We start from the raw sequence: 24,610 nt of genomic DNA, 5'->3' as shown, positions 1-24,610 counted from the left end.
CCAGGGGTAGCCCAGCTCCTCTCAGCTCCTTGGAGCCAGGAAACTAACCAGGGCTGCTGCCCTGGTCAGTTTCCAGTCTCTGCAAATGGAGGGAAGCCAGAAGCCACCTACTTCTTGTCAGTGTGGGCAAAGTCATGGGCCAAAGCGGGCCTCGTTGACCCCACACTAGTAGGCCGCCCGGACCCTCAAGGGGCTCGAGACAAGGAGAAGGAGGGAGCGGCGGAGACCAGGTGACGAGTGAAGGTCGCCTCGCCCCTCCGCAGACCAACCCCACCCACCTCCGGCAGGGGTCCCCGGGGGATTGTACACAGGCCCTGAGGGAAGAGGGTGAGACGAGAAGAGGAGGACGGCTGATGCTGGTGCAAATAACTACAAAGTTTATTAACAAGCTAACTGAACAAACAGAAAGGCAAACAACAAGCATAATACAATAAACAATTTCTTACAAACTAGTAACTACTATTGCTATTATACTATGATGCTGGAACAATATATTACTTAAACACTTACAACTATTATATTCAGGAACTCCATGAGGTAGACCTGTACAGTATTTTCTATTCAGTTGAGAAACAAAGAGGGCAGTTAAAGAAGAGGGAAAAGTAAAAAGGCTTAGGGAATTTAATTAATTTCTTCAGTTCTGAGCAGGGACAGGTTAATATACTTTTCCTTCCCTTAATGCTCTGGATGGTATGGTTGTCCACCCTAGTGGGGACCCAAGGGCTGCTTTGCCTGCTGGGGTCTCCTCCCAGGGAAGTGTTACCTTCCTGACTGGGGCTTGGAGGGGAGTAGAAAAACAAGGTTTGAGTTAGAACACAAGGGTAGAAGGGTGCCGGGGAGGTTAAACCTCTAGCAAATATTTAACTAATATCTTATCTAGTAACTAACTAAATTCAATCAAACAAACTTCAACTGTGAAAGTTATTAATACAAGTGTGCGCTGATGTTTTTAAGCCTGGGCATTAAGGTCTGGCCCTAAAGGTCGGGCCTTTGGGTACATTCCTCCCTCGGCCCTGGAAGGGCGTGATTTGGGTGGCGACCCCAAACCTCCCAACGCGGGGACCCGACACCCACAATACTATTACAGTGTAATTTTTATGACCCGGGCCAGGCCCCGGGCTTACAAGAAGTTTTTTGTGGCCTGGAGGAATTATTAGGCCTGTGAGGAGTCTTAGTGGCTTAGTCCAGGCCTCAGGCCTGTAAAGGTCTATATAGCCCTTGGCAGACCGCAGGACCACGGGTTGGTGAAGCCTGAGGTGAGCTTCAGGCCTGCAGGGAATTTTACGTGTCTCGACGGGTGAAGTCCTCTCAGGTGAATGGGTTGGCAGTGAGATCGTAGGTGCCGCAGTGATGGCAGACCCTAAGGCTTCTATAGGTGAGCGTGCAGTACCTCACCCTATGGGTAAGGCCAGTTCAGCACCCACCCGATCTGCCTTAGGGCTGCGTGAAGGCGGCAGGATCTATGGTGCCGCTGTGGTAGCAAGTTCTGGGCTTCTAGTGGCAAGCGTGCAGTACCTCACCCTATGACTAAGGCCAATTCAACACTTGCCAGACCTGCCTCAGAGCTGCTTTATGCTCTTTTAGTGATAGCAGCACTCTTCTGCCACAGCAGGCGGACCCTGCTGGGCAGTGCTGGTGTTGGAAGCTGTTAGGAGCTCTTCAAAAAGGCTTCTGAGCTGGAAGGAATGGACCCCTGGCACCGTGCTGCGCCGCTTTTTATCTGGTGTGCTTATGAATAATGTATGATGTGATTTGAATATGTATGAGCTTGTTTGCAGTTTTCAGTCAGGTCCTCCAGCCTGTGGAAGCTTCGAGAACTTTTTCCAAGGTACCCAATTAGAAGCCTGGGTTAAGGGCCCAATCAGAACATGTCTGGAGCCGACCAATTGGAGGCCTGGATTTTGATCCGGGGTGTAAAGTGTTTGAGTTCAGGGTTACCAGGGAAACCAACTAACTCAAAATGGCCGTCACAAGGGCTGTAAATGGCAGCTTATATGTTTTCAGGTTTAACCTGTACCTGTAATGATATTAAATGGCCCAAGGCTTGTTACCCCTGACCCACGGGGGCGATAATGCCCAAGGGATGAAAAATCACTGACACTTCTCAGATCTCCGCCACTCCAGAGACTGGGGAAACTGCTCTTGTCGGGGCAGCAGTCATGTTAACCCAAGACAAGTTGATTGTGTGTATCTCGATGGTTTACTGAAGTTTGCATTTGTCCTTATTGAACTTCATCCCGTTTACCTCAGAACCTTTCTCCAGTTTGTCCAGATCATTTTAAATTATAACCCTGTCCTCCAAAACACTTGCAACCCCTCCCAGCCTGGTATATTTTGCAAACTTTTTAAGCATACCCTCTATGCCACTATCTAGTCTTGAGTGATAGCTGGATTTTGAAATTTTGTAAGGTCCTTGAGTGCCACAGTTATTAATCATGATATTAAATATTTGGCTCACTGGATAGTCATCACTCAGATGCCCTTATCATACAACTTAACCCTTTCCTAATTTTAAAACCTAATTTTAAAATGTCTTTGGTATTGTATGTGCTTTATGACTTCTTAGTGTGATACTGTAGATCATCAGGACTCTTGACCAGTGAAGCCAAAAACTACTTCAAAATATTGTTAGCAATGTGGAATTGTAAATCCATGTTGAACTGAAAGTGTGCTGCATGCTTGACTTATACTTCTGTACATCTACAGAATAAAGAAAATTAGGCAAAACTGAATGTTCAAGACAAAGCCCTTGAGTTTACAAGAACCAGTGAAGAATGACCTTGAGAGAGGCTGTGAGCAACTAGCTCCAGTTTTAATTGAATGATTTCCCAGCATGACAAGCTTAAGCAGCAGTTGTATTTTTGTCTCTATATAACATGTGACTTTCCAGACAAAGCCAATCACTGAAGGGTAGCCAAGTGAATTAAATTGGAATGAAAAATCAGAGGCAGCTTAATGTTTCATTCTGGTCATAGATTAACAGTTTTGTATTCTGTGGAATAAAGGGCCAATGCATTCACACCAACTCCTAGTTTGTAATGTGCTGTAATTCAAAGACTTACCTTAAGGAAACAGGCAGTTTTCATTGCAATAGATGAAGATTCTTTAAGTACAAAATGGTAGGTGACAGCTATAAACTATTGAAGGTATACATTTCTATGCACTCAGTTAATTCAACACAAATCTGTCTGAGAATGGATTCACTAAACTACAGTAAAAATGGTTCCGTTGAAATCTCTTTTTGCTGGAGCTGGATGATATGTAAGCTGAGACCAATCAGAAGTATTTACTTCTGTAAGTATGCAGCTAAGAATACTTAGAACTGTTAAAATGATGTAAGTATTGTTTTTTTTTTTGGTGTCCTCTGTTTGTTTTAATCAAGTGAGGGGAGGGAAAAAAATTAAATTTACTAGAGTAGCCAAATGTCACTTCTGATACTATTGAAAAAATTCTGCATATTTCCTTTTAAAAAAGTTTCCTATTGTTGGCTAAATTACAAGAATAGAACATGAATACTTTACTTTTAAGCATAGAATGTTTTTTTTTTCTAAATTTGTATATCATGAAAGGTGAATTAATATAAAACATTAGTATTTAGAAACAGAATGCAAATACTTTATTTAGAAAGGGTTTAATTCAATATGTTCTACATTAAATAAGATGTAAACTATTAGATAATACACATCTATAATGTATGTTCTTTAACAGTACATGTATTACCCATACCCAATACTATAAAAATTTTATGACAATCCAAACAGATGGTCCCATTTTCTATGATGTGAGAAGCTTTTTCAAAATTTCTTCCAGGCTTGGATTATGGCTAGCCCTTCATGTCTCATCATCACCATATGACTGTATTATGGTTACCCACTTTATGGGTCTAGGTTTTGGGCAAGGTTTGTTTTCTTGGTGTTCCCCATCAGGATCAAGGTGGTGATAAAGAGGCAGAGACTGGGGGAGAACTGTCAGGATCCATGACAGGGAAGTAAGCAGCATCCTTTTGAGGACTGCAGTAAATTACCTCTCCAAGGGGCAGAAAGTAGCAGGGGAGGCATGTGTCACAGTTTCTTGGGGGAAATGTAATATACTGTGTTACTACTTTCTCTGGGCTGTACCTAAGGGTGATATGCAGATCTTAATGTGTATGGTAAAGACTTTGGTGCGTTCTATACTAATTTTAAGTTTTCCCCCATCTTTCTGGAGGTCTTACAAAAGCATATGCTGTTGTGTATAGTGCAATTCAGTATGGAATAAAACTTGCCTGGATATTTACATAAATAGCAGTATGGAAGATTTACTTCTACCTGTGCTATAGTGGTGCCTGCTTGTGTAATTCTAAGACCGTGTCAACTCTAGCACCCCACTTTCAAAAGGGGGATGCTAATGGGACACATTGGGATATGTTAAGGAGGTGCTGCAATGAATATGCAGCACCTTGTTAGCATAATGGTGGCTATAGCACTTTGAAAGTGTCGCTTTCAATCGCGCGTGGCTCGTCTACACAGGGTCCTTTTCAAAAGGACCCTGCAGGGGTCAAAATCCCCTTATTCCTATAACCAAATAGTGCTGTGGATGCCATTATGCTAATGAGGCACTGCATATTCATTGCAGCTTCTCATTAGCATATCCCAATGTGTCTTATTAGCATCTCCCTTTCGAAAGGGGGGGTGCTAGTGTAGACACAGCCTATGTGACCTGTTGGCATTTCTCTTGTCTGCTCATGATTTAGAGGTTCATAACTTGATTGATTCAAAACAAAAAGTAACAGATAATTTTGGCTCTCAAAGTGCACAGTGACCCTGATATTTTCTAGTACAGTAGAACCCTGAGATATGCACACTCAAGTTGCGTGAATCTTGGGCTAATGCAACTCTGAGTGGTGGGGAACTGGCACTTAGCTCCGGGCTGCCTGCCATTCAGAGGAGCCAGAAAACACAGCAGTGCAGCAGTGCTGGTCAGTTTCTCAACTCCTGTGATTGGCAGGCAGATGGGAGTCAGGTGTCAGCTCCCTTTCACCCACAGGAGTGGGGAAACTGACCATTGCTGCTGTGCTGGTAAGGTTTCCTTCTTCTGTCAGTAGCAGCAGCCAAGAGCCTGACTCTCGGCTGCCACCGCTGACAAGAGCAGCTGCAGCCCCTACACAGGAATGAGGAAACCGCTCCTATTGGGAATGGCAGCCTGACTCTCACCGTCCCTGACAGGAGCAGGTTGCCTGCTCTTGTAAGGGATGGCAGCCTCCCTGCTCCTGTCAGGGGCACTGAGAGTTAGGCTGCCACCCCGACAGGAGTGGTTTCCCAGCTCCTGTCAGGGGCAGCAGCCAGACTCTTGACAGCTGTCCCTGAAGAGCTGGGAAGCTGACCAGCGCAGCAGCACTGATCACTTTCCTGTCTCCTCTGAGCAGCAGGGAGCTGGAGCTTTACTCATAGCACTGTGCCTCTCAGAGAAGACAAGAAACTGTCTAGTGCTGCTGAGCTGGTCAGTTTCCTGGCTACCCCAAGTAAAGCAAAATTTGACTTACGCAGTGTTTTGCAGGAACGCAGCTTCTGCATAAGTCAGGAGTCTATTGTAGTTGGGACAAGAAAACTCTAAAATATATATTATGTCAGAATTCCTGTCTTCTATGTTACATGAAATACGTATGGAACAAAAACTTTACACATCATTGTGGTTCTGTTATGAAATGTAAGCTGGTGAAAAGACATTCTTCATTTCTGTTTTTAATAGTCTGTTCGTGGTTACGAGCTCAACTATGCTTAGTTTACAAGGAAAGATATTTTCCTGATAGATTCATAGAATCCTAGGGATGGAAGGGACCTCAGGAGGTCATCAAGTCCAGGCCCCTGCTTAAAGCAGGCTCAGTCCTGTCTAAGTCATCCCAGCCAGGACTTGGTCCAGCTGGGCCTTAAAAACCACAAGGGCTTGTTTACACTACCTCTCTCCTTCAAAGGGAGGATGGTAAGTAGGGTGTTGGGAGTTTGTTAATGAAGTGCTCCACTGCATATGCAGCACTTCATTAAGCAAATTCCCCCCCTGCGGCAACTTCAAAGTTTTAAACTTCGAAGTACTGGCTTGTGTCTAGCCGCAGCTCACCCGCCGGTACTTTGGAGTGCCAGGGCAACTCGAAGTCCCTTTTACTCCTCAAAATTTGTGACCTAGCACTTTTGAAGTACCAGCGGGTGAGCCACAGCTAGATGCAAACTGGTACTTCAAAGTTTAAAACTTCGAAGTTGCCACAGAGGGGAATTTGCTTAATCAAGTGCTGCATATGCAGCACAGCACTTCATTAATAAACTCCCAACACCCTACTTACCATCCTCCCTTTGAAGGAGGGAGATTCCACACCCCTCTAAGTAACACATATCAGTGCTTCACCACTCTCACGGTGAAATAGTTCTTCCTAATACCCAACCTACACCTCTCCCTCTGTAACTTGAGACCATTGCTTCTTGTTCTCATTTGTCACTACTGTCCCCCTAGCTCAGTGTCATAGTCAACACCTGTAAATGCAACCTAGAATCTGAAAGGCCAGCTAGGTCCCTTCTGTTGCATGTATTTCCATCAGCATCTTCAACTAGAACTTAGTTCTACTGGTGATGTCTGAAGGTTCCAAATTTCTTTTTAAGTACGTGTATAAAGTATTAATGAGTGCACAAGTCAGCAAAAACAGGACTGTGTTTTTTGTTGCACTAACTTCAAAAATCAGCTTCTGTTATTTGTGCAACACTTAGATTTTTTTTCTTAAGTTTGTCAACACAAACTCAAAAGTCTTAATTTTAATATTTAATTTTCAGAGCCTAGATTAGATTATCTGTTTCTTTGAGTAAACAGAGGATGTGAATTTTTCTGTGTGGGTTTGAATAACTTTGTATTTAATCAATCAAGAAAATTAAAACCTAGCTCATGCTATATTTATAATCCATCTACTCTAATTTTTTTCCAGCAGAGCTTTTCCTGGCAGTAAATAAGCTGTAAAAATAATCAGTATGAAATACTTGAGCAAATGCTTGTCATTCACAAACAGCATGAGGCTGTGTTTGAAAGCTGAAGTAATTAAATTATAACATATGCACGTAAACATTTTGGAAATGATTTATCCAAAATACCAAAGTTTAATATGGACAAAAAGAGACTGAATTCCTTTTATAATCTTTAAATTGCTTACTATACAAACAAAACAAAACAGCAGTCATGTTGCACTTTAAAGACTAACAAAATAATTTATAAGGTGATGAGCTTTCACAGGGCAGACCCACTTCCTCAGAGGTGGAGATAGCGCTGTCCATTTCCAGTACACTTCCATTTCTGTCCTCCAAAGTGTTGACAGTCCTGACCTTCAGCTTTGTGTCATTTGTAAACTTGATAAGTGTGCTCTCTGTACCTACATCCAGGTCATTACCAACCTCATTCAATCAATGGTTATGCTTTGTTGTTGTTAACTGGTTATGTGTGAGGAATGTTAATGTTTAGCCTGTTAACTGATAACTCACCCTAAATGGATGGGGCTTATCGTTTATGGCTAACTTGTAGGGGCTGCAGCAGCCCCTGTTTACCGTGGACAAGGGCTTGCTCCGGCCCTGTATGGCCCACTGCAGGTGGGAGGTGCACCAGTGTGTCCACAGTGGGCCTGCCCCAAGAGTGGCTTGGGCAAGTGTGCTGCAGCGCAGCCAGAGGAGCTCTGGTCCTGGGTGTTACAGAGGCAGTGATGCTCCAACCTGACCAGCCACCCCACCCACTTAATTAGTTAACCAGTTAAACCTATTGTTAAACCAGTTAATTAATTAAAGGGAAATTTATATTCCTGTCATGTATCCGCTTATTGGATTGGCACATCCATTGCTTCATTTCTGGAATAAAGGCTTATTAGGACAAATTCAGTTTTGAAAATGAGCCTCATCAAATCTATAGTTTTATATATTATGAACAAGGTCAGTGTCCTCACATAACTTCTCAAGAACAGTTTCTTCCTTTCTCACTACCCATAACTTGGGGTTCTGCTTAATTTGCAGAAATTATTTCTGTCTGTCCAGATTTCCCATGTAATATGCTGATGATATTAATGTCTTCATTTCCTGAATTGTTCTGTCTGTTCCTTTTCCAGTGCTTAGCCTGCTGATAATGTCCTCAAGTTTGGTTCAATATGCACAGCTCCATTTTGATATTTTTCCATTATCTCTCAAACTGGGGGAGAAAAATCTACTTATATTACCTTCTGACAGTCTTAATCCATCTTCAGGGTTTTTCTTCCCTTTGTGGATTAGCCAAAAAAAAAAAAAAGATGACTAATTAGTCCAAAGAACTCATATTCCTCATCTCCTCCTCAAAGGGATTGAAAGTTTGTCTGGAACTTTTTATTTCAAGGCAACTGAATACCATTTAACCAATTTCATCTCGGCCTAGTTTATGGGAGAATCCAGGCTTTGTTTTCTGATCTCTTTTTCTAGGTTCTGCATTGTTCTACTGAAAAGCAAGATCTAATGTACATAACATTTGTTCTCTCTTGGCCTTTAGAGTCAGTGAGATCTTTTCCACCCCAATCCTTTTTGCAGCTTATTCAGAGGCCACTAGATTTGTGTCCCCCGCATCTCTCTGTTGTGTCTTAAGTCTCTGCTTATTCACCTGACAGTCTTCCTCTTTCTGCCCTATCTCCCTTTTCCTTTTGGTGCCCTCCCTAGGATATCTTACTTTTCCTTTCTTGGTACAAGCAAATTCATCTCTCAGTCCCAGCAATTTGCATATTTTAAAAAATTGACTGTGAGCTTTTGAAATTTTGCAGTCTACTACACTCAACAGTTACGATTTTAAGAGCATTAGCCCCACACTAATAGTAGAGTTAGTTTAGTTTACTTTTATTGCAAGAGCTTTAGAAACATTATCTAATCTATATTAATTTAGATATTACCCTTCAATACAGTATTAGTGTTCTTTGTAGTGCACTGACCAGAATTATGCATAGTTTATTTTGACCCGTACTGAAGAATCTTAGCATACAAATGGTCCTTTCTAATCCTTCTTAAGTCACAGTCCTAAAAATGAAACTTACCTGTTTCTGCAGGCTATCTAGAACTTTATCCATCTTATGCTGCACACTGCTTAGGGAAATGACAACATATTAATTTTCTCATCTGATCACGTGTTTTTTTTTTCATTTTCTGTGCTAAAATATGTGCTATTTTGAAGAAATTAATATAATTTCACAATAAACAAAACACACAAGTTTCATCATTAATCATCTATAATATTCTTTGAACTCATGCATCCGTTTGGAATAATGACATAAAATTAGATAGGGAAGAAGTTTTTAGCTCTTGCTGTACGTCATAGCAATGGAGCCCTAACTTTAGTTAACTTTTAACCACAAAACTTAATAGAGCATGTTGGGATTTTCTGCAAAATGACTTTAACTGTCCTCATTCCGCTGAAATACTTTTCCCCCTTCCTTATCCCAATAGAAAATTTGATGGTGTAAAACTAATTGTTCCCCTTGGATGGGAAAAAGGTATAAAGCTCAGGAGTCCAATGCAAATTTACATTTCTTTGCCTAATATATGGAAGTTTCCAAGATATTTAACAAGCTTGCTATTATAAGGGGAAAAAAAAGGGGGGTGTGTGATTTAGTTTGTTAATTCTCTTCTTTGGAATCTACCTATTGAAAATGAAATATTTTAATAAAGAATGCAAACTCATTTTTGGAGATTTGAAATAAAGCTACATAATAACTTTTCCACATCACTCTTCATGCAATGTAGGCGCTCCTGCATGTCATGTTAGTCACTGTGATCTCAAATCAGGAAAGCATGTCTATTCAGGGCAGCACTTAACCATGTTTAACCATTAACGTGCTGCCCTGGAAAGAGATGGTTTCCTGAACTGAATCCAATGTGGAGTTTTCTAATAATTTCCAACGCTTGCTAAACTAGTTATTTTATTTATTTGTGAAAGGAAACATGTAATGCTTACATGGTCAAGATCACTATAAAGTACTAGACTAGTAAAGGGTATTTGATTTAAATCTGTGCACTTGGATGTCAGGGAAAAGTAATTTCCAGTGACGAACATTCAATCCTTAATTAACCACTTTTTAATTAGACTGTGAGCTTCCAAAGGATACAGTGATCTCTTCCTGAGTCATGTAATATAATTGCATGGCACAAGTGCAAAAATGAATTGAATGGCAGAAACATTTTTCAGTGAATTGAGCAGACTACTTCTTTGGTACTTGGAAATCTAAAGCTTTGTTTTGTTCAGCCAGGGTTGACTAATGCCAATAAAAAGAACCAGTTACATAATGAAGAATGTTTCCTTCTGTTTCACAATAGAACACTTTGGCTTTTGGAAAGGTTTGTTATGGATGAGATTGTCATATTTTTTTTTAAATTCACGGAGAGTGACTTTAATTTACCAGTGTTACTTTACACACAGATCTTGTTAAGTCAACCATAAACTAGCCTTACCAAACATCCTCTGCAAAATTAAGTGCAAAAAGAACCTTCAGTGTTTCGCTATAGTTGGGTTCAATATATGCCAGAATTGACAGTCTACCAAATCAATATTCAGACATTGACAGCCTTTTTCTAACTGATTTATAAAGTTGTTGTATTGTTTAAATATAATTTTAGGGGTATCCACTGACCTAGTGGCCCAGCTCCCAGCCCTGCCATGGCAGCCATTAGAGGGCTGGGAGCCAGGGCATGGGCAGCTGTAGGAGGGCTGGGGGTGGTGTGATGGGCAGCCTGGCTGGAGCCAGAAGTGGAACCAGGCAATCCGAGTGGTCAGCAGCAGAGGACAACCACTGGTCTGCCAAATTCTCTTGTTTGGGACCTATCTGATCCCAAGAGTGCCAGGCTGGATCTCTCTTAAGCAAATGGATCAGGTTTTCTACCCGCTGCCCGTTCTGCTTCTACAGACTCAAAAATGTTTGTCTCTTCCAATGTGCTATTGCTCAGGTTAAACGTGTGGACTAATGAAGATAACTTTGGATTTCTTGAGCACAACTGAAAAACACGATCCAGTTTCTCCCCTTCTCATTCACCACAGGTTATTTGTCTGAAGACTTCAAGTAACACGTTGAAACCATGACCAAACAATGTGGTTTTCTCCAGTTTGATCTCCTTCTTCCAAAACGTTGAGGCTTTGCCTATACTTGCATTCCTCTTTTGAAAGAGGCATGCAAAGGAGAGAAATTAAAAATGCAAATGAGGTGCAGATTTACATATTGCTGCCTCATTTGCATATTCTTTTGAAAGGGGTTCTTTTGAAGATGGGATTTACTTTCAAAGAGCTATGTCTGCACTGCTTTTCTTTCAAAAGAGGCTCTTTTGAATGAATATGCAAATGAGGCACCAGATATGTAAATCTGTGCCTCATTTGCATTTCAATTTCCCTCATTTGCATGCCTCTTTCAAAAGAGGAATGCAAGTATAGACACTGCCTACATGTATGCTCACATCATCTCCCATCCCTCTGTCCTTGGAGGGCCACTCAGTTTTTACTCTCTTCAGCCCCTTCTTTTTCTCCTGTTCCTGAGGTACTTCAGTCCTCTTCATCTCATTACATTCAGCCACCATTCCTCCAACTGTGAGTTCAGTGCTGCTGTGCCTGTTGTCAGTATGCCCAACTCTGCCATTTTCTGTTCATGCTGTCTGATGGGCAGAAAACCTGACTGTTTTTTTTTACCTTCCAAAAGAGTGCTTCTTTTTGGTTTGGGCAACAGCAAAATGGTCATTTCTGCTTTTTCTCCTCCAAAATGTGGGGGTGTATCTGCCAGCACTGAAACTTTCTAAAAACATTTTTCCACCTGGTTATAATTAAAACCAAATAGAACTATTGACTGCATGTAAGCTGAATGAAAAATTTTAAAATCAATATTCGCCTTCTCCACTCTCCAGGTTTTGGTCACTCTGTGTGCAGAAGAAGAGAAAATCAAATATAGGAAGAAAATTCAGAAAAAAATACGTTCTCATATATTAACTGGATGTGTTGAATGTTCCAGTATTTTCTGAAAAATCTGTGCCCTGAAACCTGTCCATGGTAGACTTCTCTCTTTTATTCATGCTCAAATTATAATAGATCTGGATCTGTCTGAAGTTAAGTCCTTATCCGGTTGTCTGTTGTCATGTCAATGACCCAGTCTTAATGGAGACTGTAGAGATTCTGTCTAAGCTTCATTTCCCTTACTAGCCGTACTATCCACTTTTCTGAATGGGGACAAATTGCCTTCTAACAGTCAAATAGAAACGGAAGGTAAGATGAAGAATGCGGTTTCACCTATAAAGAGGTGAGAAAAATGGAGTGTGGGATATTGTCAGTCAGTGAGATCACGCATATAAGTAACTGCTTCCAGACTGAATTACCGAGTTCCGTTAAAAGTGTTGTTCATCTCTCAGGAGCTGAATGGCTAAAAGTATTTTCTGCATCTCTGACCTTATCCCCTTTTTAGAATGTCAGATTGTAGTGGAAAAGACTCGCAAAAAACTGAAGGCGGGGGGAGCATAAATTCATTTAGCTGCAAGGCTATCAAGGCTCTTTGAAGAGTTGTAACAAAACATATTCTGTTTCTTGAGCCTTCCGTCAGTGTGTTCTTCCTAGACAGACAAAATCATCTCAGCAGAAGTGAATGCTTGTTAATCATGGGCAGCAAAATATGGAAAATAGAATGTGTGTGATGTTTGTGAAGATTGTTTGGTTCAATATGGAATTGTCCATTGGCAGTGGTCTTTGAACACAGAACAGAAGCCAGCAGTTGTGAAAAGTGTGCCAATGCAAACTACTTTTGAGTTTATAGAAATTGCAGGCACCTAGTGTACATCTTGCTGCATATTTGAGTTAAAAAAAAAAAGCAAACACTAACATTATGCCTCAAACAAACTGTCAGAAAAGCTTAACTTATTTAGAGTGGCCCTAATTTCTGTTCTATCCCCAGCACCTATGGTATCATGCTTCTAGTGGAATATTTAAGCATTTAAGTAAAAGCTCTGATTTTATTTTTTTAATTTATTTTTGATGGTACCAAGCACCAAGTTCCAATAAAACAGGTGAGAGATGTAAGTGTTCAGCACCTCTGAAAATGAAATCACTTACTTACGTGCTAAAGTATGAGGTTACTTAAGTACCTGAATACCGGATTTTGACCTGAGTACCTTAAGGGTGCCCTGTGCTTTGAACCAGCTCAAGAAAAACTTATCTCTGTTTGCTTTGAGAAAGCTAGTGTGCAAAAGTTAGCCATAGTGGGAGGGTTGAGCCACTCTGAGTAAATAGTATTTCGAGTGGGGTGGGCAATGATTTTTAATGAGGGGGAACTCTAAGAATTTGGTAAATTGGTTAAGGGCCACACTCTTCCTGGATATTAATAGAGGAGGTGCGAGATTTGGGATGGAGGATGGGTTCTGAAGGGGTCATATGATCCTGGTTTGGGGATAGTAGAACTCCAGTGCTATTCTGTTTAATTGATATCAGGGTCTTGGGGAAGATACTTTTGTCTCCATGTAACCTATTGTATTGTTTTCTGTCTTGTTAAGGTGATAGGCAATGGTGATATTCTTCACTTGCACACATTTGGCATCTTTTACTACCTGAATACTGATTGATGTTGAGGTTCAGAATGTCGAGCTTTTTTATTCCTTATAGCATGAGACACCCTCACCCTCACAAAATATTAACCTGTTCTCAATTTCTAGATCTACATGTTGTCAAAAATCCTTTGAATCATATTATAATCTTTCTAATTTAAATTCCTTCACAGTCTGTTTCTGCTCCTGACTCTCCATCTTTCTCCATCCTCTCATCTTATTCCCTTATTGGGGATAACTTCCAGCTACCACTTCTGCATATCACTTCTCTTTAGCTTCCACCTTTGACTTCTTTACTAACTTTTAACAGTCAACTCTTTACTTCAGTTAGCATTGCTCCGAAGACTGGTGAGAAGACTTTGTCAGGCTTGTGGGGCTTTGCTCTGGTCCCTCAGGAAGGGGCAGGGCCTCAGGTTGAAGTGGAAAGGTAACATCCAGTCACATAGAACTGGAAGGGACCTCAGGAGGTCATCAAATGCAGTCCCCTGCCATCTTGGCAGAGCCAAGCAGCATCCCTTCTTTAAATGTATTTGCCCCAGATCCCTAAATGGCTCCCTCAAGGATTCAACTCACAACTCTGGGTTTAGTAGGCTAATGCTCAAACCACTGAGCTATCCCTCCCCCACTGCCAGGCAGCTAATTATCAGGACTAACTGGACTGTGCCTTGTAAGGCTCCAGCAGCCTCTGCTGCTGCCCTGGAAGTAGCAGTTCCCCAGACCATTTTAAATTGTCGGGGGCCTGGACAACTGCCCTTTTTGCACCCCAGCTGCCATTCAATGGCTGATTATGCCATTTACCCTAACCCCACACATGCACTCTTCTTGCAGTCTCCATCCTCCTACCTCATTCTGTCCCGTCCCCCCCCCCTTTGACATCTCCTCCACTGTTGTTTTATAGATTCAGTAGAGGCTTTCAACAAACGGTGGATCTTCCTCCATCTCTGCGTAACAAATATTTAAATAAATCTGCCCCACACAGGTCTGGATGGTGCCCAAAGTTTTGTACGTTTCTGAATTCTGTTGTTTGAATTGTGAGTTTCTTGGCCCTGGCACTATGCTATTTTTGTTTATACAGCGCCAGACTAGCTGGTGATCTGTAAATAATAAATGGGCTACAGATTTAAGTTACTGACCCGTAGCACACTACTGAATTATAACCTCGGGAGCTATAAATAGAGGCCTTCATAACAACAAAAAATTCTGAAAAAATTAAATAAATTACTGTTAACTGCACTTCATTTATTCCCTATTTTTGGATTTCTTTGTGTTTTGATGAAGCTTTGCCTTTGTAACCTATGTTGCCCCTTTTCTGCCATGTGTAATCATTACAGAACCAAATGCTATTTTTAGACAAAACTTCATTCAGTGTATGGCATGGATGGAGCACAGGGAATTAGGTTGTTAGGGAAGCATACACTTGGGTGTATATGCCCACTTTTTGGAAGAATTTTGTCTCAGTTCCCCATCTGAAAAAACTGAATAACAGTATCCCATTTCTTCACCCAGGTATCGTGAAGATAAACTTATGTTTGTGAACCATTCACCTATTACAGTAATGAGCCTACTAAAAAGCTAACGAGGAAATTCAGTACAAAGACCATGCATTGAACAGTTAGTATGGAACAAAGTATGGAATAACTATTAATTCAGTGAACACTATTCATCCTGTATAGTGAATGAGTACCTATGGAAGAGAGAATGTGGTCATAAAGTTAAATATATGTAAGGAAGTATAACCCATGTGCATAAGGTGTCTGAATTGTGTAGCATGAATTCAGAACAAATGCAAAAGAGAAAAACATTAGGAAGAATACAAGTGAAATCAGGTAATTGTGAATATATAGCTTAATGATCATTGTATGACTTGTGGCATACTTAATTTCTAAGGCCAAAGAGTTTGTGAGATAACCCTGGTAGATTTCTGTCAGAGTTCCCTACCTAAAGAAAAATAGTGGTTTCCAATTGAGTAGCTTTCTGTCTGGATTTTCTGTGTTCATTCTCTAATTATCTTTGTTGCAATAACTATGGGTAGAGTTCTAATCTTTTTAAGAGCAGTTGCACATATAGTCAGCCCTAGCTAAAAATAAACATGAAACAAAGAGGTTAGACGTCTGTCTCATTATCCCCAGGTTCTATTAGCCCATTGGCTAAGGCTGCAGATCAAAAATGTGTGCTGCTTGTGATTTGTATACAACAGACCTCTCTCCAAGAAATAACACCAACAACCACCAAAGGATAATTTTGGTAGTAGAAATGTAGCATTTTTGAGTAATTTAATCCATTATGCTCTATAGTGTATCCAGCATTGATTATGATTAGATAGAAATTGAATCCCATTAAACATTGATACCAACTTAAAAAGAAAAGAAAAAATAATAGATAGATTTGAGAAAAAAATTATTGGTAAGTTTTCTTTAAATGTTGTAAGAGAGCATGAGCGTATCCGAACTCCAAGAGTTTATGTAAATTATACCTATATTCCCAATTCACCTGCAGTTATTTATGTACGTTTTGTATTTATAAAAGTTCATGATTAAATTCAAGATAATATTGTTTTAGAGTGTGTTACCTCGTACCTGGCTACTGAATGAAGGTTTGGTCAACTCTGGGAGAGTTTTAATGAGTGCCACAATTTTGTGCCATTTAACAATTTGCCTTGCACAGCAGTTCAGAATTTAAGCCAGAACTGTAACTGATGTTTCAACATTAGCTGCAGCCTGCAACCTGCAACGGGTCTTTCAGGGAGACTGAGAGTGAAGTTTTGGACTACAGTGCCATCTGCTCCAGGTAAAGGCTGTTGCTCTGTGTGACTAAATCTCTGCTCCCTTACTTCTTGCCTTCTGTGTCTGGTTTTGAGACACCAGTCCATGCCTGCAGGTGGGCTGGAAAAAGCTTAGACACAGTAGGGTTTACTCGGGGCTATTCACATTTAAATATGTGTTTGGTGATTTGCCTAAGTGATTGCTGAATGGGACCAAAGTATTCGGTGCCCTGAAGGATTCATCCCCACGCAGGTGGATTTACCATTTGTTACCTGAGGTCCCAGTCCCTGGATACAGTCACTCCCTCAAACTCCAGAGGCTGCAGTAAAACAAGGGCCACCTGCGACACTGCCTGCCCATTTGTTGTCTAGGACAAACCTAAGTGGCATTGCAACTCCATGTGCCAGATCACACTGCCACTCATTCAGAGTTGATGGGGCTGGTGTACGGGGTGTATAGCGTGGCATGGGGAGGAGGAAGGGAAGGAGTCCAGCTGTTGGTGGTAGAGTTGGGGAAACAGAGTGGAAGATGAGGGTCAGGTTGGTGGAGCAAATCTATCCCTCCAGCAACTTCAAATGGTGCTTTGCAGCCCCTGTATGCTGCTGTTATCATGTAGTACACAGGGACCATGACACCTTTTATCCATTTGTCTGGCCTAGAGAATCCCCGCCCCCCCCTTTTTTTTTTTTTTTCTTATCCAGACCTTGCTACTGTGATCAATAGTTTTGTCACCTCCTACACAAGGCTAGTCTACATGGACTACCTGTAGGTGGTCAAAATTTTTCCAATGGAGGAGTTTAATGAGAAAAAAAATCAGTTAATTGAACCCCAGATGTCTTGCAAATGCAAGCCAGGCTGATTTAATATTCGTTAATTGACAGTCAAGGGTTCTGCTGTGTAGAGTGCCCCAGGATCAGAGAACCCTAGCTTCCATTCTGATAGGGTGGTGCAGTCGATGGATTTCTTAGACCACAGTGACCAAACAGGAATCAGTTTCCTGAATGCCTACAGTGTTAGGAAGCTGATTACCTGTGTTTTTTAGAGGGAGAGACCTGTGGTGCACACAAGAAACCATTACAATTCATCACAAGTCCCTTTGTTAACAAATCCACTGTGGGGATGAACATAACCAAAAACATTGAAATACCATCAGAGATAAAAAGATGGTGCAAAAGTTTAGCTCCATGATTGGCAGCACTCCCAGCTCCTGCTCTGGAACACTGGAATGTCAGTGGTGATCTTCCTCATCCTCATCACCATCTCCTCCACCAGTGGGTATAATCTTGGCATCTCCCATTATATGCAGGCTGCGTTACAGTTTTCATATTGCTTACACTCACATCAACTATGCTTACTGCATAGTCAGTGTGGTTTTAGGACCACCCCTTTTATTTCTTCACTTTCCTAATGTTGTGTTGCTGTTCCCCCTTGAGTTAGCAGGCCTTTTACGTCAAGGCTATGTCTAGACTAGCCCCCAGCTTCAAAGGGTGTATGGTAATTAGGGTATTGGGAGATAACTAATGAAGTGCTGCAGAGCATATGTGGCGAAGAGTTAGGTTAATGAAGTGCTGCATATGCACTGCAGCACTTCATTAGTAATCTCCCAATGCCCTAATTAGCATGCCCCCTTCGAAGTTGGGGCTAGTCTAGACACAGCCCAAGTATATTAGCATGTATATAAATTAGTTAATTTGACATTCTTGTGCTCAGACTGTCTGCTGCTGGTTGTGACTTAAAATATCTTAACACTGGTGTAAACTGGCATATTGTGCTTACTGGTTAGCAGTTTAGAAACAGAGTATCTCTATCTTGCAATATAGAGTCAATATAGAGTGTTAGTTACTTTTGTCAAGTCATTAGGCCTTGAGCCTTAGTTTGGCTAAACTATTGGCTTTCAGGGTTGATTTCTGTAGACTTTGCATTACCATCTTAATCCATACCTGTATGGTATTTGACATATACGTATAACAACATAGCTGGCTATAGCCACCTGGCTTGAGACTTAGCTGCCTAAGACCACTTCTCTCCCTTTTGTGATACTGCTGTATTTTCTTTCCACAGAGGGACTTCAACTGGAGCCATATGAACGTGCAGGAAAGAGAACTGCAGTCAGATTTGTTTTAAGTGAGGTGCTCTGAATTTGGGAATTCACTCCACTATTCTCCCATGCCAGTAGTCTGAAATGTCTGAGCACCACTGTGACCAGGGCTCAGGGATGGGGAACAGGTTTCACCTGGGCATTCAACATTGTATCAATCAGTAGCTGAAACAGAGAAAAGTTATCTTAGCTGTAAAGAATGAAACTGTTCTGGGGGTACAGGGTGAGATTTTATGGCCTCTTGTGGTCTCTTAGTTCAGTTTCTGGTTGTGTTCACTTTTTATGTCGAATCTCTTTTTTGGTACTTGCTGGCTTGGTTCACATGTTTCTAAACTGTCCCAGAGTTTACATACAAAGCAGAACTCCAATTGTTGAGCTCTTTAGAGGCTTCATAAATTCCCTGTATAATTTGAATTCTTTCCAGTATGCCTGTGTTTAGTTGTTGTTCTGTCAAGATTGATTTTTGGGACCAGAAACCTTTGGTGTAAGTGTCTTTACTTGCCAGGTTTTTGTACTATTTATCTTTTGTCATGGAGATAAGTAGCTCTGGTTTGGTACCTTAAAGTAGGACACAAATCTGTTTGTCAGTGATATAGTGCAGTCTTTATTTCCCAGGAGTCAATTGATTTAGCTTGGAGAATAAGACAAATAAGTTAGCTCTTGCCTAAATTACAAGCAATGCAGAGTTATATTCACTATTTGATGGGAAAAGTACAGCCAGGTGCAGAGCCAGAACTAGGTATTTTAGCGCATGGGGAGAGCAAACATATTTAGGCCCTGTACTAATTTTTCATAATTTTTCTGCCCCTTATTGTCATTCCCTTCACTCTGTGCCCTGGTCATCTGCCCTTCTCACCCTGCTGTGAGCGTGGCCTTGGCTGGGTGGAAGCAAAAGACTCTGAACTTGGTATTGAAACCTGCTCTGATAAGGAGATGAAAGGAATGCAGGAAATCTAGGTTTTCTTTTGGTTCTGTTCTAGGCTTGCTGCTTGACTGTGGACAAGTGACTTGACATCTCTGTGCCTTACGTGCCACTCAGTAAAATGGAGTAATACTGTCCTGCCTCATAGGGCACTTCTGAGGATAGCTCACTGATGTATGTGAGGTGCTCACATCATGGGAAAACCAATCATTGTATAAAATAAATCAGCAATCTGCTAAAAAGGGATTTTGTGGTGCTCAAACACAGCAGTCTCTAACCAAGATTCCATAATGACTCCTGGTCCTTTACACTAAGCACATTTCAAACTTCTTCGTTCTATCCCTGATTCTGACATTGATTTTGCTGTGTGACTGTGATGGAGTATTCACTTCTGTGTGTTTGGGATACAGAACCATTTAGGGTTGTCAGCACCACCTGATCCTCAACTTGGTCCCTGGCCAGAAAACCCACTTTTCCTTTATATCATGGGTGTCCAAACTTTTGGCTTGCCTGGGCCACATTGAGTGAGGAGAGTCTTGGGCTGCGTACAAAATATATAATATAGTTAATGTATATAAATCACATAATAACGTTAAAAGTTTATGATCTTGTGGGGCCGCATTACTAGCTGCCCAGGGCCACATGCGGCCCATGGGCCGCAGGTTGGACACGCCTGATTTATATACTGTAGTGTTTTATCCAAGACCAGAAGGAGTTTAAACAAGTGTTTTCTTAGGAGGTTGGACCATGTTACACTTAAACCATTTGGAAGACTGTAGCCTGCCCATCGTCCTTGGGTTTGGGTCTTAAAGCTCTGAGATTAGCCAGCTTCAGTTGGGAGGAATGATTCTTCTGAGATTTGAGCTGTTGGCTTCTTTATTTACATTCCTTAACAGCAGTAACTGTAACTGAAGTGGTGAAGCTGAGGCCTTAGGACGATTGTTTTCCAGTGTGTCTAATTTAGTAAGTTGTTTACCCTTGTGTTTATATGAAAGAACCAGGGCTCACACTATAAAATTAATAGGCAGCAGGTATAAAACAAACATAAGGAAGAATTTTTTTCACACAACACACAATCTGTGGAATTTAGTTGCTAGGGAACACCCTCATAGAAGGGTTCGGGGTCCAGGACAAACCCCTGCCCCTAATCCATCTCTTCCTGAAGCCCTGCTCCTGCTCTGCCCCTGCTCCACTTCTTCCTGCCCCTGCCCTTGTCTTTTCAACCCCCATTGCATCCCTTTTTCCAAGTCTTGTCCCTTGAGCAATGTGACCTAAGGGATTACTGGGTCCCTGGTGTTGGCAGCAGGGAGTGACCCCCCCCCGCCCCCCACTGCACTCATGACAGCAGCAGGGAGGGAAGCAGTGTTATCTGGCCCCATCCTGCTCTCTTCCCCTGAGCCTGACTCCCAACCTTATCACTTGGGAATGGAACAGGCTTGGGCTGGGTTACCCTGCTTCCTGCCACTGTGGTGAAGTGGAGCAACCCAGCTAGGATATGTCAGAGTGGAATAGGCTAGTAGTCAGTGCAGGGGTGTGCCCATACTTGTGGCACCAGGGCAATGGTAGTCCCTCAGGCTACTCTGGGCCCCATACCCCACCATGTCCAAAGCACAGAGCCCAAGGTGGATGCCCCAAATTCGCCAGTGGCTCTGCTGGGGAATGTTGTGAAGCCTGAAAATATAATTGGTTCAAAAAAGAACTAGGTAAATTCATGGAGGATAAGCTCATCAATGGCTGTTGCTCAAGGTGGTCAAAGATGTAACCTCATGCTCAGGGACTTCTTAATCCGCTGACTTCTAGAAGATGAGTCAGGGCAACAGATCACTCAAAATGGCCTTGTTCTGTTGATTTCCCTCTGATGCTTCTAGCGCTGACCATAGACAGATGGGATACTGGACTAGGTGGCCTGACCAAGTATTGCCATTCTTATGTTCTTTTGGGTTATCTTTTAACAGAAGAAGTCTAATATAAATACAATGACCCAAGAAGTGGAGAAAATGCTGTTGAATAGAGTGTACAGAGACCTGTTTGCAAGTGGGAAAAACCTGGCTATACTTACGAAAACTTTGGAGAAATAACTTTTTTTTTTTTCAGTTTACCCACTGACATTACAGGAATAATGCCTGTATTGAGCTCATCAGCGTAAAGTGTTATAAAATGGAAGTATAGCAGTAAATCAGTAAATATTCCCAGGGCAAATATGTTACATAAACATCCAATTTTGATTTAAAAATGTCTGTGATGGTAAATCCATTAAGACTGTTTGGTAAGTTTTCATTGGTTAATTGCTGTCAGTGTTAAAATTCATGCCTTATTCCAATCTAGCTTCAACTTCTAGCCCATGGATAGCATTATGCCTTTCTCCAACAGATTAAAGACCCATTATTAAATATTTATTCTTTGTGCATTTACTTATTGAATGTAATCAAGTCATAGGTTAACCTTCTCTTTGTTAGAGGTTGGTCTGTTTAATTTATTGTTACCAGGCATGCTTTCTAATCCTTTAATCTGTCTCTTGACTCTTCTCTGAACCTTCTCCAATTTATCAGCGTTCCTCTTGAATTATGGCCACCAGAATTGGATGTAAAATTCCAGCCACATCATTGCAAAGTACAGAGCTGAAATAACCTTTATGCTACTGTTTGAGTTTCTCCAGATTATGCATCCAACAATTGCATTAATCTGTTTGGCCACAGGATTTCACTAGGAGCTCCTGGTCAACTGATGGTTTGCCATGGCCCCCAAATCTTTCTCAGAGTCCCTGCTTCCCAGCATGCAGGCCCTCATCATGTAAATATGACCTACAGTCTTTCTTCTTAGATACATATATATGCATTTAATCAGTCATAATTTCTTTTTGCCAGGTTTACCAAGCCATGCAGATTGCTCTGGGTCAATGACCTACCCCCTACTTTATTTACAACAGTGGCGAGTTCCAAACATTGTAAAGGGAGGTGTGGGGCAGGGAGAGTTGAATCTCAACAAATAAGCAGCTGAGGGTTGTTGTGCTATAAAATATGCCAAGATCTTCTATGAAAACTTGTAATGATATAAACATAATACTATTAGGAGATGTGTGTACAGGCATAGTTAGAAATGTATGTATTTGTGTGTAGAGAAAACCGTGCACGTAAGCTTCTGCTGCACCTCACAGCAGGACAGGGAGCAATCAGACAAGGAGAGGCACTTCCCAAGTCACATGTTTAAACAAAACCAGATGCAAATATGGATCCATTGTACAAACCAGGAAAAGACACGCATGGATCATTTAGACATTAGACATTAATAACAAGCAGTCCCAGCGGCACCTTTTACTACTGTTTAACCCTTGTACTCTGAGTGGAGCATAGGTTATCTACAGGTCTCTTCCACCTCACTTTGTCTTGGGACAAAGCTCCTAGCTGGCTCCAGGAGTACCCCAGTTGTTGTCCTTCCATCTCAGTAGATTTTCTCCATGTTGCCTGAGTTCTTCCTTTTTTGCATTTTCCATGAGGGTTCCATTTGAGAGTACCTTACAGAACAGAAATTTTTTCAAATGTGGATTTACTATCTGTAGTGACTGAAGAGAAAAAACTCCAGAACAGACTCGTGCAAAACCTTTTAAATGTAAGAGGTTTGGAGTGAATGGAATCCCAAAACTGAGGCTTTGTCTACACTTCCAGTTCATCAACAAATCTTTTGTCATTCACGGGTATGGCAGCATCAGATGCATACATTTTATGTGTCAAAAACGCAAGCCTTCAACCACTGTTTTGTAGCTCAGTAGAGGGCACTAATCGTGTATATATGTGCATATGTGACATACTCTGCCCAGAAGAGGGCAGTGACTTCACATGTCTACATACAAGACCGTATAAAAAATTCTGTTCTATAGTGTGCGAAACTGCTGGAGATTGTCTTAGTGCTCCAGTTAAAGAGATGGAGATTTACTGCATTACTGTCAGCAGCAAGGAAGATTTGACACAAAAAATGACTGTATGAACTTCTATTGGTATGTGGTATACAAACACAAAATAAGGTTGTGTTCAGAATTTGGTACAGTTGGTCATCGTATCAGAGTTCAAAGTACGCAGTGACACATGGGAAAAGCCTTTGTGTTCATACTTCTGTCCACTCTTAATTTTTTTAAGTAGTAATAGGTTTGACTTTTTTGAATAAGATAAAGCATATGTAAAATGCAGAAATACAGTGAACTCTTTCATACCCAGCATTCTATCATCTGGAACGCTCAAATAACCGGCATTTTAACGATAAGTAAAGTTTAGTTACGTTTTCCTTAAGTACAGTATAGTGAAAATAAATACAGCAAATACAGTATAAGTTTACAGTGTACAATACTACTATTGTTGGTAAATATAGTGCTCTGTGTACATTTTTGTTTGCTTCTTATTATCTAATCTTGTTTTCTTTCAGTGATATGCATTGCTAGGTATTATCTGTTTCTCTGTTTATCCAGAATATTTGGCAACCTCCTGGTCCCCGGGCTGCCAGATATGAAAGAGTTTGCTGTAATGGAATTATGCTATCTTGTATGTTAGCTTACATATAAACCAGAAAAAACTCTCAAATGCTGCTGCTGTATATCCTGTGAACAGTCTATCAAATAATTTTTGTATTCTTTGAGAACAACAAGAAGTCCTGTGGCACCTTATAGACTAACAGATATTTTGGAGCATAAGCTTTCATGGGCAAAGACCCACTTCGTCAGGTACATGAGTGGGGGGCGGGGGCTTGGGGGTTGGTATTTAAAAGGGAGGGCCAGAGCTGACAAGGTCTATTCAGCAAGGTGGAAATGGGAATAAGTGGGAGTGAATGGGTAAACTAAATATCTCCAAAAATGCTTTACTTTTGTGTGGATCATCTAAGTTGAAATGGCATAAAAAGCCTTGAAATAGTTGGGGTTGTTACTGTGGAAAACAGAGGTGACAAGGGGGCACCACCAACTTGAAAATTACCTTTCCATTTAAAATCTTACTGTATTTGTTCTATTTGTATTTATTTTGTTGCAAGTAACCCCCAAAGATAATTGTTCCAGATAGAGGTAAGGCTCTGTTCTTCTTCAAGTGGTCCCCATGGGTGCTCCACAATAGGTGTCGGGCTTGCCCGGCGCCGCAGATCGGAATTCTTCAAGCAGTTTCTATTGGATCGCGCATGCACCGATGCGCGCCGCTCCCTTGCGCACCCTCAGTCATGTGCGGGATCCTGTCCCCGCCAGTTCCTTCTCAGCCGCCATCGGCTGCAGACGGAATCTGCTCCGGCT

The 24,610-nt window shown here is 41.4% G+C and overlaps 1 protein-coding gene across 2 annotated transcripts in view; it reads left to right on the top strand.

Annotated features, from left to right (window-relative positions):
• FMN1 (formin 1) overlaps window positions 1–24,610 on the top strand; it is a 360,158-nt gene that overhangs the window by 17,571 nt on the left and 317,977 nt on the right. The window contains exon 1 of one of the 2 annotated variants that reach the window (XM_074996956.1): window positions 2,930–3,294. The exons of the other annotated variant lie outside the window; for it this stretch is intronic. Coding sequence (XP_074853057.1) covers window positions 3,117–3,294 — 178 coding nt within the window. The 5' untranslated portion in view covers window positions 2,930–3,116. Of the gene's footprint in view, window positions 1–2,929; window positions 3,295–24,610 lie in introns of those variants that run through there. 2 annotated transcript variants of the gene reach the window in all.

This window comes from Carettochelys insculpta, chromosome 6 (genome assembly GCF_033958435.1).
Source record: "Carettochelys insculpta isolate YL-2023 chromosome 6, ASM3395843v1, whole genome shotgun sequence".
NCBI classification, from domain to species: Eukaryota; Metazoa; Chordata; order Testudines; family Carettochelyidae; genus Carettochelys; species Carettochelys insculpta.
The sequence above is the reverse complement of the archived record's forward strand: the minus strand, read 5'-3'. Positions and strand labels throughout refer to the sequence as shown.